Here is a 16,150-nt window from a genome sequence, read left to right as displayed (position 1 = left end):
AACAACATGAGTCCTTTGTAATTATATATCCGGTTCTTGGGTTATTGTAATAGCATACGTGTAGGTGATCATTTGAAATTGAACTTAACGCTATATTTGTTTGTTGTGTCCTTTATCTCATGTAAGTGGATCAAGTTATATTTTTGTACAATCCCAAAATATCACTTATTTAGAACTTGGATGTAACATTCTAGTTGTATGCCCCGTCAAAGAGAGTTGGCAGGTTTTCTGGGTGTAAAACGTCAGAGGCCAAAGACGACGGACTCTGTTGTTGATAGATTCACACCGTCAGAGACAAAAGGCTTGGGAGTTCTAAAAAAATAAACAAATTCATTTTGTTTTATTCAAGTCTTCATTTCATGTCGGTTTGCCACGTGTTATATGTATACAGTAACCTTTTGTAATGACCAACTGAGACCATAAAGAGAATGTTTTCAAGAGAAATACATTCTGTGCAACAGTAGGTTAGACATTTAAGTAGTATAACATAATTGTCAAGTTATGTTTTTAATAATTCAAATTACCGAGGCAGCTGTTACAAATACTTTACATAGTCGGTAAGCGGTGTTGTAGTAAATATATTCAGGAAAACATGTTAAAACTATATATGATACAAATTGCAGATGCTGATATAAGTATCAATTTCTAAGGGACAGACGGGGGAAATCCTGAACAAAAAACCGTCATCAAGCTTAAGGGGCACCAAAAAACATCAAAGATAAATAAATTAAACAACACAAAAAGAACGACAAAAATGTTTCATGAAACAAAATAAGTATTACAAACTAAGTAAAATATCTAGCACTCAAGTGGCCCGAAAGGGCGAAAAGATTCTGTTTCTTGCAAGACGCCTACCGTTGAGCTCATTAAAGGTTAAATCCGATGGAAGAGGAAAACATTCTTAGTCAGGTCGATCATATTGGAAACGGACACCGTATATCGATCAATTAGGTCATAGTGTCGACCTAAGAAGTGTTTTTGTGACGACCTTAATCTAAATGGTCTGTATTGTCCATTGAAAAACAAAACAAAAAAACGCAAATATGTTTTTCCCCAAAAGTTGCCAGTCTACTTCCATTCTATTAACACGTTTATTTCAACTACAATGCATAAGAGTGAGTGATTCGTCTCAAGACGATATATATGATATATTGATGTATCATTAATTGCCATCAAAGTTTTTATAAACGCTTCTCCTCTAAAACTACTAAACAAATTTGAACTAAACGTGCTTTTAATGTTCCTTGCGGTATTCTGCATAGAAAATGATGTTTGTTATTTTATGAGTCGAAAAACAAAGCCGTCCTTACGAAAAAAGAACAAAGGGAGCAGACAGAAATAATTCACATATGTCTCAAATGCCGCTAGGTTTAGCACAATTGTGACGGGGTTCAGCATCATGAGATCTGTCTGTGGTAAAATCTGTGCAAATTCTTCAGCCATGTTGGACTTATTTCCTTTTGTCGTTTTGCTAATGTCAATATCATTCTTTAAAAAAGTTTCACCTCCGACACTATTGGGCAGAATTCAAATAAAAAATATAATTGGTCCTAAGGTATAAACGTTAGGGAGTTTATCCAAGGAAAAACATGGCTACTTTTACCAAAAAAAAAACCCCCAAAAAAATAGAATGCTGCTTATCACGCCAGGTGAGCCATGCAGGCTCTTTAGAGCCTCTAGTTATTATATACAGTTGGCTTGCTTGGTTAATTGATAAAAATGAGTACAAATCAGAAATACCAGCGAAGTGATATTTCCATAATCCTATGTTAGACTTTGTGTATGTCCTGTTTCGTTGTTAATCTGTATAATCAGTTTAAATAACTAGTAATAAACCTTCAGTGTGAACAACGGAATACAAATTACTATTCTGGATAGTGACTTATCAAAATAGGTATGAAGTATCTTAACAAATCGAATGTCCTAAGACCAGTCAACACGTGACAAGTCATGCCCAATACGAACGGCCTCCTCGGGTTATACATATTGCGTATTTCTTATTGGAAGAGCTATCTAGGTTGCTCTTTTATATATAACTTAGTGACCCTTTTTTAGTAGTAAAACGGAGTTGTAACCTGAAAATATGTTTTATATATGCAAATATAGTTTACAGCTATTGCTATGTAATTATTTTTAAAGGTTACAATTTTGAAAATATATACTATTGTTGCCTAAGAAAAACTCGATCCTTACTCATTTACATTTGCTTTGTAAGTATTTTTTTTTTGTTTTTTGTTTTTGTTTTTTGTTTTTTGTGTTTTGTTTTTTGTTTTTTGTTTTGTTTTTTTTTTTGGGGGTGGGGGGGTGGGGGGTTATTTTATGTTCTTAGTTGTGGTCTTTTCCCTGAATTGCATTCTTTTGATTCTAGCTAGGATCTTGATTAACTGTTTCAGTATTGTGATAGTCGCTATTTCTAATTTTTGCACAAAAAAATTAATAATAATGATAAGATAAAATTTAAAAAAAGTCTTCGCAACAACTCCAGTTTTCCTCATTAAATCAGGAAGTTCGACCCTGGTAATCAATATACTTACAAGATGTTATCAATTTGTTTAACATGACATGGCGGATTTTTTATGTTCACTGAACAAAGGTACAGCACACGCTAACCTCTTGTTATATCGAATAGTATTCCACAGACATACTGTAAAGACGTTGCAATGAATATTTTGGGAATTGTCGTCTTTATGTCTATTTCAGTGTGTTATTCTCAACACGACCCAGTCAGAGGTATTAAATCTACTGATAGAATAAAAAAAATGAAAATTAAAGTTGCCAAACGAAATTGCGAATCTTAATCAAAGTATGTGTGTTTTAGATGAATTTCGCTGTGCGATGCCTTGCAGTCGACGCGGTCGTTCCTACGAAGAGATCGTTGGCGGAAGTGCCAACATCACATTCCCAGGCGATAACCCTGGGGATTTTCCGGACGATGGTATTGTCACAAACAGAATTTGTTGGGCCAGATCCGGACCTTTTTTTGCCTTTCGGTGAGTTTTCTTTTCTTTTTTTTTTTTTTTAATAAAATCGTATAACGTAGACGTTTCATGATCAACACTTGTAAATTTGATTGAAAAGTCTTCATGAAAACAACAGTTAAGTTTTTATTTAATTTTCCACGTTATCCAACTAGCAGACTTAATAAGAAGAGTCGTTTCTTATTTGTTGTTTCAGTGGATTTAATGGTTCACATCTTGTCTATAAATGCGTGAAAGACACCATGTACGACCCAAAGCGGGACTTAGTTGTGTTGTATGACAACACCTATAGTAAGTTAAACGAATGAAAAATAGCATAAAATTTATTCGTAAAAAATGGAAAAGCACTGACTTCTGTTTTGACTGCTATTTTCACGCTTGTCAATGACTCAAAACGTAGCTTTTTCCTATATCTGTTTACGGACCTTCCATTCTCAAGTCTGTCACTTTTTCTTTACCACTTGGATGTGCGATGCTATGCGCAATTTTGTGAGATGGTGTAAGAACGTATCATTTATATTTTTCAGTTGTGCTTTCCGTGCTAAATTCAGTTGGTCGCTTTAAATATTTCTATGTCGAGAAAAGCCATAGTTTGTACTTTTCAACTTTAATCATGCTATAGATTGCTTTTATCTTTAGTTCCCATAAAATCAAAACTGTAATTTTGCTAAACAAACAAAAATAAAATACAAAATAAACCAAACAACAACAACATTAAAAAATAAAACAAAAATAAAACAAAAACAAACAATAAAAAAACCCAATATATATCCACGTTTTCCTGTAACTTCTCAAATGGTTACTATCACTAATTTTGTTTTAGTTGTCTTATACTTTGTGATAAGGTCTTCTTTTTTCGGCATTAGTTTGTCCACGTTCTAATTCTCTTCTTGTGAACCTTGTTGCTGCTAACTTGTCATTAAAATTTCCTTGACTTCAATTAGAATAAAAAATTTTTAGCAACAGTCAACGGTCTCACAAATAATCAGGGGAAGGCACTTTGATATTGCCGAAGTTGAAAGATTTCTTCAGATCGAAATATTTGTTCTCACCATATAAACGGTTTTATTTATTGTTTACATATTTTCACACGCATTCATCAAATTACTTCTTACTTTTCATTACATAGTGCAAAGTGTTGGGATTTAAAAGGATCAAAACATTTTTCTTCAAGGTGAAAAAAATCATTTTCGTACAGGCTCTGAGACAAAAAAGTTTTTTTTTAAAGTTCAAATCCCCTCAAAATCAAATGGTCTTCTCCTTAAGGATCTCCGTAGATATAGTCACCATAAATTGTATAAAGATATTTGATAGTTTATTTCGATTCTTGAATTTTACATGATCCCTCTTGATAGTTGGTAGAATTCATTTCCCTGAATTCGATCTTTTAAATTCAGTGCTTTTCTTACCCTGAATCTACAACGATATTGACCTGTTTATAATTAAGATAAACGTATGAAACACAAGGATTAGAGACTCTTTTTCCTTTCTAGTCTTATTTTCTTTATTTTGATTATTTATTAACATTTGTAGGACTTATAATGCTACATCTGTTTCTTTCTAATGTTCCGCTTTATGTTTTGTAGGATTTATTGAGGGCAGTCCTTCTTTATGTGATATTTGTAATGGAAAGTTTAATATTTTTGCTGTTCTTAAAGGTAAGATATCAATTATTCAGGAAAAACTGATATATTTCTCCTTTATCTTTTTTTTGGCAGTTCATATTGCAAGTACTGTATTTTTTTTTGTGTTTTTCTTATCATATGTGTAATTGTATATTTTATTCTGTTGTCTATATTGTGTATGTAGATCCTATTTTGTTTCCTGTTTTACCGTTTTTGTTTGTATACTTAGATCTTGATGTCTCAAGTTTATATTACTTCTGTGATGTTTCTGTACTTTTTGTCAATGTTTAATTTCAATTATTTATATCCATCTACATAAACACATTCTGATCAGATCAGAGTGATTTGAAGGGACCAATAGGTTTTTCTCCCATCTTTAAGACAAAATATATATTTTCATATTTCTGTGAGCTAGTCAAAAGATTTATAATGAATTTCTTTCAAGCCCCTTCCCTAAAAATCAATGGTCAACACCGAAATTTAGACTAGATTCCGGTCAATATTATTGATTTAGACAGACCTTGAGTAAAGTACAATAAGTTAGTTCCTTTTAGATCATGTCCTTACGAGACCCACTAGGGTAGTCAATCACCCCTAGTTAGTTCATTTTTCGTCCATGCGTGACTCGTAAGATGATGACTTCATTATCACTCCGAGGCTGTATATATTGCACAGTTACCATCTACCTTAACTATAATTTTTTCATTATTATATCATTGTAATGATTATTCTTTAATGAAGTGTCACCTGTATTGAGTTGTAAAATGTATAATTGGATTCACAAATTCCATGAAATATTTCTTTTCAAAATAATTGTAGATAAAGGGGTTGGTAAGTTCATCTTTACTCATTGTAGAGTAGTGGTAGTCTTTGTACAAATCAGGCAAAGTTGGAAAAAAATCAGAAAAAATGTATGAAAAAACCCTACCAATCGGACAATATGATTTCACTCAAAGATGCTTCCTCTATTTGAAAAGTCTATTATTGATCTCTGCTACACAGAACTTTCTCAAAACTCTTTCAATAGAATGTTAGAAAAATGAGGTTTTGACACAGTTGTCTGTCCTTGAAATGTTCGTTTTCAGTGCATTTCAAACTGACATGGACAATCTTGTCTTTTTTCCTTGATTCTGATGGCGCAAATAGTCAAATTAAACTCATAAAGTAGTGTGTTTTTCCCATACCATGTATCACTCATTTTCTGGTGCTAACAGAGACTGATACTTAAATGTATAGCGTCTTGTTTACTAAAGACAATCTTTTAAGTTCTTGATAATAGACATGTTATATACATTTTTATGAGAAGTTTGATTTCTTACGATACCAGTTTTCAACCTGTTATTTTATGCGCTCAAAGCAGGATAATAAGAAGCATCAAGCTGGTGTATGAAATTGCTATATTGAGGGACTATAACCTATTTTCTAATTTTACTAAATATGATCTTACTTTATGTATTCTCTTTACAGGCTGTGAAATAAGTAAGATAATTAATTATTGATTCTAATGATATGATGCAATAATACGTTATATGTTATTAATATTATTTAGACATAAATTCAATTTTCATGACTTTTATTATATATTTTTATTTTTGTTTCCGCTTCGCTCCTTACATTCTTCTATTCCATTTTAAAAAATGTGATTTCATAAAAAAAGAACTTGTTCGTTTACTTTGAAGTTCTTAATAGTTATCTTTTCTTGCATATTTGGTGATTTTTGTGCCAGAAGAAAAATAATGTCGCAATAGAAATAGAATCAAATACTAGTATATAGGAAAAATCTCAATCCATAATCTAATTAGGAAGCCAAGTTCATCACCAACGGGTTTTATCTTGTGCAATAGTAATCAAGGGGACCAAGGTTATAGCGGTAATCAAAAGAATGTAATCCAGGGACAAAGACTAGACATGGAAAACAGACATACACAACAAAGAACATAAAGTAACTAAAATCATACATACAAAGTAACAAAAGTAAATGAGCAACTCGGACTCGAGCATGGACCAGGTGCACCGGTAGGGTAAGCGTCCTTTGCTTTTCTAGAAACACCCGCCGAGTTGCTCATAAAAAGTCAAGTCCGGGGTAGACAAACGAGGAAAGGAAAACTATGACCCGTTGAATAAATCAGTTTTCATGGTGTTGATGGATACGCCATAACGATCCACGAATTCATGATGACGACCATAAAACCTCTGTAGTGATGACTTCAATCTTGTAGCAACATAACCCTGTTCCAGAAGCCTAATTGTTAGAGTTCTAGCGCAATACAAAAAGTCTGCGTAGTTTCGGCGAGCTCTGGCATAACGTATGAGTTGTGACACTCCATACGCAGGAGCCGAAGGGATGTTGCCACAGATGAAAGAAAAGTTGACAATTCTGAATGAAAATTGCAATACAATTAATGAAGCCTCGATGTTTTAAATGTTTTTGATAAATAGGATATGATAAAAGAATCCTACTTTCACAAGTATCATGATAATGTTCAAAACAACGCTTAAGTTATAATAATACATTCATTAGAAACTACATGGCAAATATTAATCTTTAAATATTTATGTGGAAATATTGATAACTATTTCATATTCAATGTACACTGTTCTTTCCACAGTAATAAAACCAGGTAAGTGCAACATATTTAATTTTCTAATTCAGTTTAATTCATTTTCCGTTAACCAAGGTCAGCTACACATGTTGCACATTTTGTAAAACAACAACGACAACAACAAAAAAAGAAGAAAAGAAAGAAAAGAAAAGAAAGAAAACGATTCATATGAAAATATATTTTGGCTATGTAATTCGCTATGTTTTGTAATTATTTTGTTCAATTTAGATTTAGGATGCAACATTCCAGTAGTGTGTCCTGTCAAGGAGAACTGGCAGGTGAAATGTACTGGATGTGAGCCGTCAGAGGCTGATGATGACGGTCTTTGTTGCGATCAATAAAAGCTTTTATAGTTTAAATAATAAGGAGTAATATCGAAATAAATGATTCGAGTAAGATTTTTTGTTTCAAATTTAATGATTGAAGACAAATAAAATTAACAAGGATCCCTCGAAATGTGTACTAGTTTATCGTTACCGAATCAATATTACTAGTTTATCGTTACTAAATCAATATTACTAATTTATCGTTACCAAATCAATATTACAATATATACAAAATCAGAATAGTATCAAACACGATAGTACCAATGGAAAAAGAACTATGAAAGACGATAATAAGACTGAATAAGTCTTTTTAGTTTACAAGATGCGAATGATAGTAACATAAAATATTCATAATTTGTAAGACTAATTTGGCATCGGAAACCAACATATGTACATTATATCAAAGACGTCCTTCGCTCACAACGATATCGTCATCATGAACTCATGGATCGTTACGGTGTATCCATAAAAACCTATTTTTTTCAATATGTCATAGTTTTCCTTCCATTTTTCGTCTACTGGACTTGATTTTTTATTAGCAACTCGGTTTGATTTTCTAGAAAAGCAGAGGACGCTTACCGCACCGGTGCACCTGGGCAATGCTCCAAGTTTTTGTTGGAGTCCGAGTTGTTCATTTACTTTTGTTACTTTGTATGTATTATTTTGGTTATTTAATCTTCTTTGTTGCGTGTGTCTGTTTTCCACGTCTGGTCTTAGTCCATAGATGACATTCCTTTAATTTCGACTAGAATCTTGGTTCCCTTGATTACTCTCTCCTACAGTTTGAATGTTGTTTTGCTAGAGGTGTGACCTCATATAGAGCCTCTCTATTCCTATATAGCTTTGATATTTGCTATTTAAATGCAATTCCAGTTTAAGATTTGAACGCACAGTGTACAATCATACGTGGGCTGAGATACCCCCACCCGTGCATCCTCCGCACCACTCATCAACCTATGATTTTCAGCTACCCTTATACCGCCCATTTACGAATCATTTTGTCGCAAAAAAAAAAATAATAAACTGAAGTATTTTTGTATTTTTTGGCTACTTTTTATACTTTGTTGGGGCATAAATTCATTTTGTATGACTTTTTTAATCTTCGAACTTCTGTCTACAAAACGGAGAAAAGTGACACATATATACTTATCATCATGTTGCCCAAAGTTTCAGCTTTACAACGGCATTAATTATGGACATCTTCGTGTGTGGATCATATTGACTAGCAAATATGCTTAAATTATCCCGAAGAAGACAAAATATTAAAAAAGGAAAATTTTCAGAGTACAGATTACCACACATTTTAGCACGTAAATTGTATATTTTTGTTTCAGATATTACAGTTTTAACATGATTTTGCTTGCTATTATTAATTTGATACATATAAAGGTTAAAAGAAGCAACTACGATGAATGACTGACATACACATACCCACATGGTTTTAAACAAACATGATAATCTCCACATACAAATTGTTGGATTTCAAGGAAATTTTAGTGGGTAGAGGGTACCATTCTTTCACCTCAATGGAATACATTTAATTATGCATCGCCTTAGCGCATGAGAAAGCTAAGATGCTACATAAATATGTTTTTGAAGTATGATAGTTGAAAAAATGTCCATTATAAGTAAAATGAAAGAAAATATGAAATACCAAAATTTCCACTTTTTATGAAAACTTAGTATTGATAAATACGCGCTTGAAATGAGGAGATATGTTGATTACATCGAAATTAAAACCAAAACCCTACTACCAAACATGTCTTTTCTAACATCGATTATATGCTAAAAAGTAACATTTTGGTTCATTTGAGGTTTTATTTATGGGTAGGGGTGACAATTACCCCACTAATTGGACTTGGTAAAGTTCAAATATCATATTTATTAGTTGGGTTCAGTAGAAAGCTACTATACTACATAAATATGCAAAAGCTTTTTGAATTACGGTATTCTGAAAAAAGGCAATTACCGGTGGAATGGAAGAAAATATGAAAGTCCAAAAATTCCTTTTTTTTTTTTTATGAAAAACTCATTACTACCACATTGAAATTGAAATGAGCAGATCTGCATTACTGCCACATTGAAACTGAAATGAGCAGATCTGTTGGATACGTCGATAATTAAAACAATAGTACCCAACATGTCTATTTTATACTGTTTACATGCTAAAAATTTAAATTTTGATTCATGTTGAGGTATTTTTTTCCGTGGGTAGCGGTGGCATCTTTTCACCTTACTCCGCGGAGATAGCGTTTTAGAGCATCATTTATGCCTCTCCTGGATATATTTTATCTCAAAAAAAAAGGCAAAATTAAGAGCAGGCAAAAGCTTTTTTGCCTAACGGCAGCTGCGCCTGAGCTAAGACACTATATTAATGCACTGCATCTCACAAAAGTTTGTTTAAACTACGGTATTCTAAAAAAACAATAATACGTGATATAGAAAAATTCTTAAATTCTGAAAATTCTCCTTTTTACGATTTTATAGTAATAAGCGCCTGGATTGATCATATATTTTGGGTACATCATTATCTTATTTATTAATGCCTTAGAGTTTTACAATGTCAGGATGCTGTGATTAAGAATTTTGAGTGATACTGAGACAAGTTTACTAGGGGTGGGCGTAATATTTTTAATATTTTTTTGAAAACTATTTCTTTAAAATTAGTTCATCGTGGTTATTTATGTAGAAATTCAATTATTTATCAACTGTTAGAAATCTGTAGAGTAGAGTAAAGTCGAATTTACACGACTTTGTGCGTTAAAATCGAAAATCCCATTTTTTGCATTATTTGATAAATTCAGACTACGTAAATCGCCACTAGTCATCAAAAGAACCTATTTATTGTGATAATACTTAACAGAAAATACCCGAATAAGCTATTTTTATTGAAGCGTTAATACTCTAGAAGTTTTGAAATTAAGTATGTCAATTTAAGCAATTTTTCAGTGGGGTAGGTTACAATTCTTTTCATTTTACTCAAAAACACTAAGTGTTACTACAATCTTCATGGTACCATTATAAAGCTGAGACATGGAGCTACATGGTTACACCTATATGTGTTTATTTTCTCTATATATGATGTCCCAGGAAGACTTAGACGCTCAAACAATTGAGTCGTAAAAATCTTGGTTTTTTTACCCAGTCAGGTTCAAATGTAGGCATATACTGAAAAATAATCCGAGAATATTCTTTAATTGCGACAAATTGATTCGGTAATGGGATGTATAAATTATTTCCATGTACCTTTATACCTCCCATTACCGTATCAATTTGTCGCCAATGAATATTCTCGGATATTTTTCAGTATAAGCCTACAATTTAACCCGACTGGGTCAAAAAGCCAATATTTTTGTCCATGTTTTTTTCTTCACCGCCATTATTGTTCAAACTTTTCTGTCGTTGTTGCCATTGATTTCTTACTTGTGTTTTATCTGCCGTAAACATCCTTGATATTTCCTACGAACGATATAGTTACAATTTTTACACCGTCTAGACTTCTGACCCCACTATTCAGTCTTGTTTTAACCTACACAACCGATTGTTGCCAAACAATGTGGTTACAGATATCCAGCAGGAGTCATCTTAGAAAACTACATTTTAGGGTGTGTTGCGCGACGGCTTCATTCTGCACAGCTTCATATACAAAAACAAATGTAGCAATTTTCTCCCCACGTTGCTACCACAGCTAATAGTGGTTTAAACGGTAGATTCATCAACGTAAAACGAAAAACAATTAATAAAAACACAACCTGGCTTGGGACAGGCACATAAAGTACGTGGCGGGGTTAAAGATATTTGTGAGCGTTTAACCCTCCCCTAACCTAAAACAGTGGTGGAAAAATGCAACAATAAAACAACTATGACAATCTATTGAATTCAGATTTAGTTCTCGAGATCAAAACAAGAATACAAACATTTTAACGAATAGGACAAAAGACAACAAGTTGTGTCTACCTCGAAAGAGTAACTGCTTTTTTTCTGTAAGCTAGTTCAAAATCCAAAAGCAACTGATCAGCACACCTTATTTATTCAAACAAAAATACATGCATCAATAAAAACGTGTCCAACAGGATTTAGTAAAAAATACAAAATGTGTACGTAAAACAAAATCTTCGTGGAAATGCCAACATAACACATTTTTAACGATTTAACAAATGCAATGATGGCAACACATCGTTGCATCAATTATAAAACTACAAACTGCATGTTTAGCTTGGATTCAAAGTTCAGTTCCAAAAATGAAAAAAAGAAGACGCAGTTAACCGTGAACGTATGTGCTATGCTATAAGAGAATATAAATCTCGACTAGATATCTCTTGCAAGGAATTCCAAAATCGTGTAGCAAACGAAATAAGAGGCGCATCGCGAAATCCAAAGAAGTTTTGGAGCACTTTACGTAACTGTTCCAATAACTCGCGTAATTCAAACGTAGAGGTGCCTCCAGATGGATTATATCAGTATTTTAGAGAATTGAATTTCAGCAAGTGATGAGACTATAGTTGAAAATGTTGATGTAGACTGCCATTGCATCGTATCGCAAACATTCCAATATCCGCTTCAGAAATCGAAGAAAACGTAGGCAAGTTACCGGAAAATAAAGCAGTTGGAATAGATTCTATGAAGAACGAGTACATTTAAAAATAATCGTCTAATGTTGCCGGTTTATAACAAGATATTTGATATCATCATCTTTGATTCTGATATAGTTCCTGATGCGTGAACTGAGTGTATATTCATCCGTAATGTTTTTGGGTTTTAACATTATCAATAATATGTACCAGAATATAAAGTCGTGTGTTCCTAAACGGTAAATATTTAGACTCATTTACTGTAATATAGGCGTTCATCAAGGAGAAAACCTGTCTCCTATCTTTTTTGCCATTTTTCTAAATGATCTTGAACTATTTTTGGTGAATTCTTGAGTTTGTTCATTAGCGTTGGTTGATGATTTATTATTTGATGATCTTTTTATGAAAATAATTTTACTACTTTATGCAGACGATACTTTGTTTCTCCCTGGGACCCTCCCTAGAAGGAATACAAAGCATGCTAAATGAATTCAGGTGCTATTGTAAAATTTGGAAGCTTGAGGTAAACACTGAAAAAACAAAAGTCGTCGTTTTTTTTCTAAGCGTAAACACAGACCTAAAGTAAAGCTTAAACGTGGTGCTATTTGCGTTAGACTATACTGACGATTATTTCTATTTGGGAATTATATTTCATTATACTGTTAGTTTCGACGCAGCTAAGAAAATAAGTAGTTGGGCAGTTTCAAACAACTTTTTGTGCCTTGTATTACAAAATTAAAAACCTTCGTTTACCTATGATCTTCAATTAAAGATCTCCGATTCTTTAGTAACCTCGTATGAATTTATGGTCGCAAAGTTTTGGACATAGAAAAGAATGACAATATTTAAAAGAGTAATCAAGGGAACCAAGGTTACAGGGTAATCAAAAGAATGTAATCCAGGAACAAAGACCAGATATGGAAAACAGACATACACAACAGAGAACATAAAGTAACTAAAGAGTAAAGGAGTAAAGGGAACCACACACCTGTTAAAGTTAATTGGATCAAGGTAAATGTTAAACAGATTCTTAAAGATAAATTTGTACAAAATTTGAGAAGTCAAATTGAAAATTCTTCTAGATGACAAGTATATTCCATTTTCAATCATGTTTTTGTTTGTATTTAGGTTTGGATTTTCATTATAAAACTCATCTTAAAAAGTTGAGTAAGTAATAAGAAACTTCTAATAGAAACTGGCCATGGTCGTTGGGACATAATTGATAAAGAACATAGACCTAGTACAAAATGTCCATGTATTTTAGGGAATAAATTCCACTATCTTTTTAAATGTTCAAACGCATATAGTTAACTCAGAAGTATATATTTTGAGAAAGAGTAATGCTGAAAAGAATGTAAGGTATGCTGCCACTCTGTTGAAAAACCTTTCTCTTTTTCTGAAAGGTCTACACAGATTACTTACTTAATAGTCATCTCTATCCCCTGTTTTTTTTCATGTTTAATTTTTATCTTTTACATGTTTCTTTCTATCAGTATATGTGTATGTCGCCGGGTATTTTGTGGCATTAAGAAAAAATGTCGTCCTGTATATTTTTTTATTCTGAAAATGCAATTAATCAACTTTGTAATATAAAATTACATTAGCGAGCTTAACATTTCTCGTATTGAACTATTACATAATTCCGAACATTTTTTATATTTATAATTGACTAACCTGAAAATACAGGGAACTGTTGCAAAACAGTCCACTATGTTCCACGTATGCCCATACAATGTAATGACTACAGGTGTGACAGGCAATTAGTAAACAGATTATATTTTTCATGCAAGAGTGCATTCAAATTAAGGTGCGTTTGACTTTTAAATTTGGTCCGTCAGTTAATATGAACTGATGATGTAATGAATAATTAATGAATGAAATGACTCGGATAAAATGTACATCGTATTTTATAAAAATCAATAGTTTTAATTAAATAAAACCAAAAATATCTAAATGGACCTTCCCGTGACAAAAATACGGAAAGCTAAAAAAAACCAAAAATACGGAAAGCTAAATGGACCTTCCCGTGACATGTATATTATGTTATTTGTTTTCTCGTGTTCCACATCTAGGTGTCTGAACCTGATCAATATTGTAATATGCACGAGGTATCCTTGTTACTGTAAACGTGACGATTATAATCTTAAATTTTGGGATGAATCAAGTTCATTCAGCATGCTTCAACTTCAAGCACATGTCCAAAAAACATTATTTGTGATGTAACTGTATTTTTGGGTTCCGTGTTAAGAAGAGTCATCATGCATGTGAAAAAAAAATACCTTTGAAGAGTATTGACAAGTTTGATTTATTATTCAAAGCTCAAATATTGATTATTATGGCATATTTTTAACCAAGCAGCATGACACCATCTTCTATATTTATGAATAACGTCATTTACGTTTACTTTCACTTCCGGGTTTTGGGGATGGCATTTCATAAGTTCTCAAGCTAGGTTTAAGTTATATGTTCATCTTGATATTGTTTAATGTAAATGTTGACTCCTAGATTGATAGCAGTTTCGATATTTATTCCGATATTTCAAATCTATAGATATTTGGGACCATGGACTATTTGTAGTGACGTATTTCACCACTTCACATGGCAACAGCGTCAATGGAAATGCAAGCCGATTAATTTGAGTTTTATAGAAAAAGAACGAGTTAATGGAAGAGAACCACAGGGATCTTTACACAACTATGAAATAACATTAGGGACATATCATAAGCCATGGTTTCTTTGTTTGCTAACGTGTAATCATAATCATGAGCCAGCGTATGAATAATTTCGATGGTATAAATACGGAGCAAGTTAGTCGAATATGGCAGATTGCATTTGGCTGCAGTGCTGTGAACATCATTTGAAATATAAGGAAACAGCCATGGGAAGGACTTAATGCCGCAAGAAACCATCATTAATACAATCGCCCACCACACTGATAGTGTCGTTTGACGTTTACAATAACATACGATATTTTCCGCCAATATAGGAGTACCACCGGAGGAATTTAATGGGAACCTGACTTTGAAATGAGTGAAATACAAGCTTTATTTATGGTGGATAAGAAATACGAAAGGACTTTAGAACGTTGGTTAACATTTTTAAGGATCGTTTGATGTGGAAAAGGAACTAGGAACTATTAACTTTAGTTGGTGAATACCATTAGTATTACATTTGGACTAGGATGAGGCCGCAACATAACATACAAGGCGTACATTTGACTAAAGACACAGAAACTGCTATCACTAGGAGTCAACATCATTCTGTTATATATCCTGCTGAATACAACACGCATTTATTGTAATAAATTAATCGTTTATTTTTAATTGGTTTGTTTTACATCCATATGCCTACAGTATACACAGAAAGGCAATTATTATTTAAAACCGAGAGCCATCTTATCCAACGGACCACTCGCCATACATGTTACAAACTGGTGTCAGAAGTAGGATGACACAGTATAATGTGTTATCCAGGATACGAACTTCACGTCTTAAAATATAATGGTTAAAGATACCGGTGTGGTGGAAAGCACTGCAGCACTACGAGACGTACAACACATGTGGTTAAGGTCTAAATGGAAGTAACTCTAGGAAAGGACAGCAGCATGGACAAATCCGGTCGAAAGGATATTATAGTCACAAATAACTTTGATCAAGAAAGTCAAACTCCAGAAGATTATGATACCGTTGAGTACGTGAGTAAAAATAAGCATATACAGGATAATACGACCGACACATCTAATAATGAGAAACAACAATCCGAGATACCTTTTGGTGGATTTCAAGTAGATAACTGTTTTAAAGCTCAACCTGAACATTACAGTGGGGAAGGCGAATGGGAGGAATACATTATACATTTTGAACTTTGCGCATAAATTGGGAAATGGACACAAATGGAGAAAACTCTTATACTAGAAACAAAGCTCACAGGACAAGCAAGATCGTTTTATTCAGGACTCAGAGACGAGGAGAGGAGAAAATATGGCATTTTAAAAACAAGGCTTGCACAAAGATTTGGAGTACTTCGAAAATCACAGACTTTTGGATG

The 16,150-nt window shown here is 32.9% G+C and overlaps 1 protein-coding gene across 1 annotated transcript; it reads left to right on the top strand.

Moving 5' to 3' along the window:
- The first annotated feature begins 2,341 nt into the window (after window positions 1-2,341).
- On the top strand, window positions 2,342-6,681 carry LOC148618094 (uncharacterized). The gene is made up of 4 exons (XM_088581690.1): window positions 2,342-2,730; window positions 2,819-2,990; window positions 3,175-3,269; window positions 4,565-6,681. Exons 1-4 carry the CDS (start codon window positions 2,661-2,663, stop codon window positions 4,747-4,749), a joined length of 522 nt encoding a protein of 173 aa, XP_088437816.1. The 5' UTR covers window positions 2,342-2,660; the 3' UTR covers window positions 4,750-6,681.
- Window positions 6,682-16,150: the final 9,469 nt, after the last annotated feature.

The sequence above is a fragment of the Perna viridis genome, chromosome 5 (genome assembly GCF_037379345.1).
Source record: "Perna viridis isolate PV_CMFRI_1.1 ecotype Kerala chromosome 5, ASM3737934v1, whole genome shotgun sequence".
In the NCBI taxonomy this organism is placed as follows: Eukaryota; Metazoa; Mollusca; class Bivalvia; order Mytilida; family Mytilidae; genus Perna; species Perna viridis.
The sequence above is the reverse complement of the archived record's forward strand: the minus strand, read 5'-3'. Positions and strand labels throughout refer to the sequence as shown.

Bases quoted from the DNA above. Each gene is read 5' to 3' on its own strand.
- LOC148618094 (XM_088581690.1), top strand. From the start codon at position 2,661: ATGAATATTTTGGGAATTGTCGTCTTTATGTCTATTTCAGTGTGTTAT. The intron at 2,731-2,818 runs GTATTAAATCTA...TGTGTGTTTTAG, and splicing joins TCAACACGACCCAGTCAGAG to ATGAATTTCGCTGTGCGATG. The intron at 3,270-4,564 runs GTAAGTTAAACG...TATGTTTTGTAG, and splicing joins GTTGTATGACAACACCTATA to GATTTATTGAGGGCAGTCCT.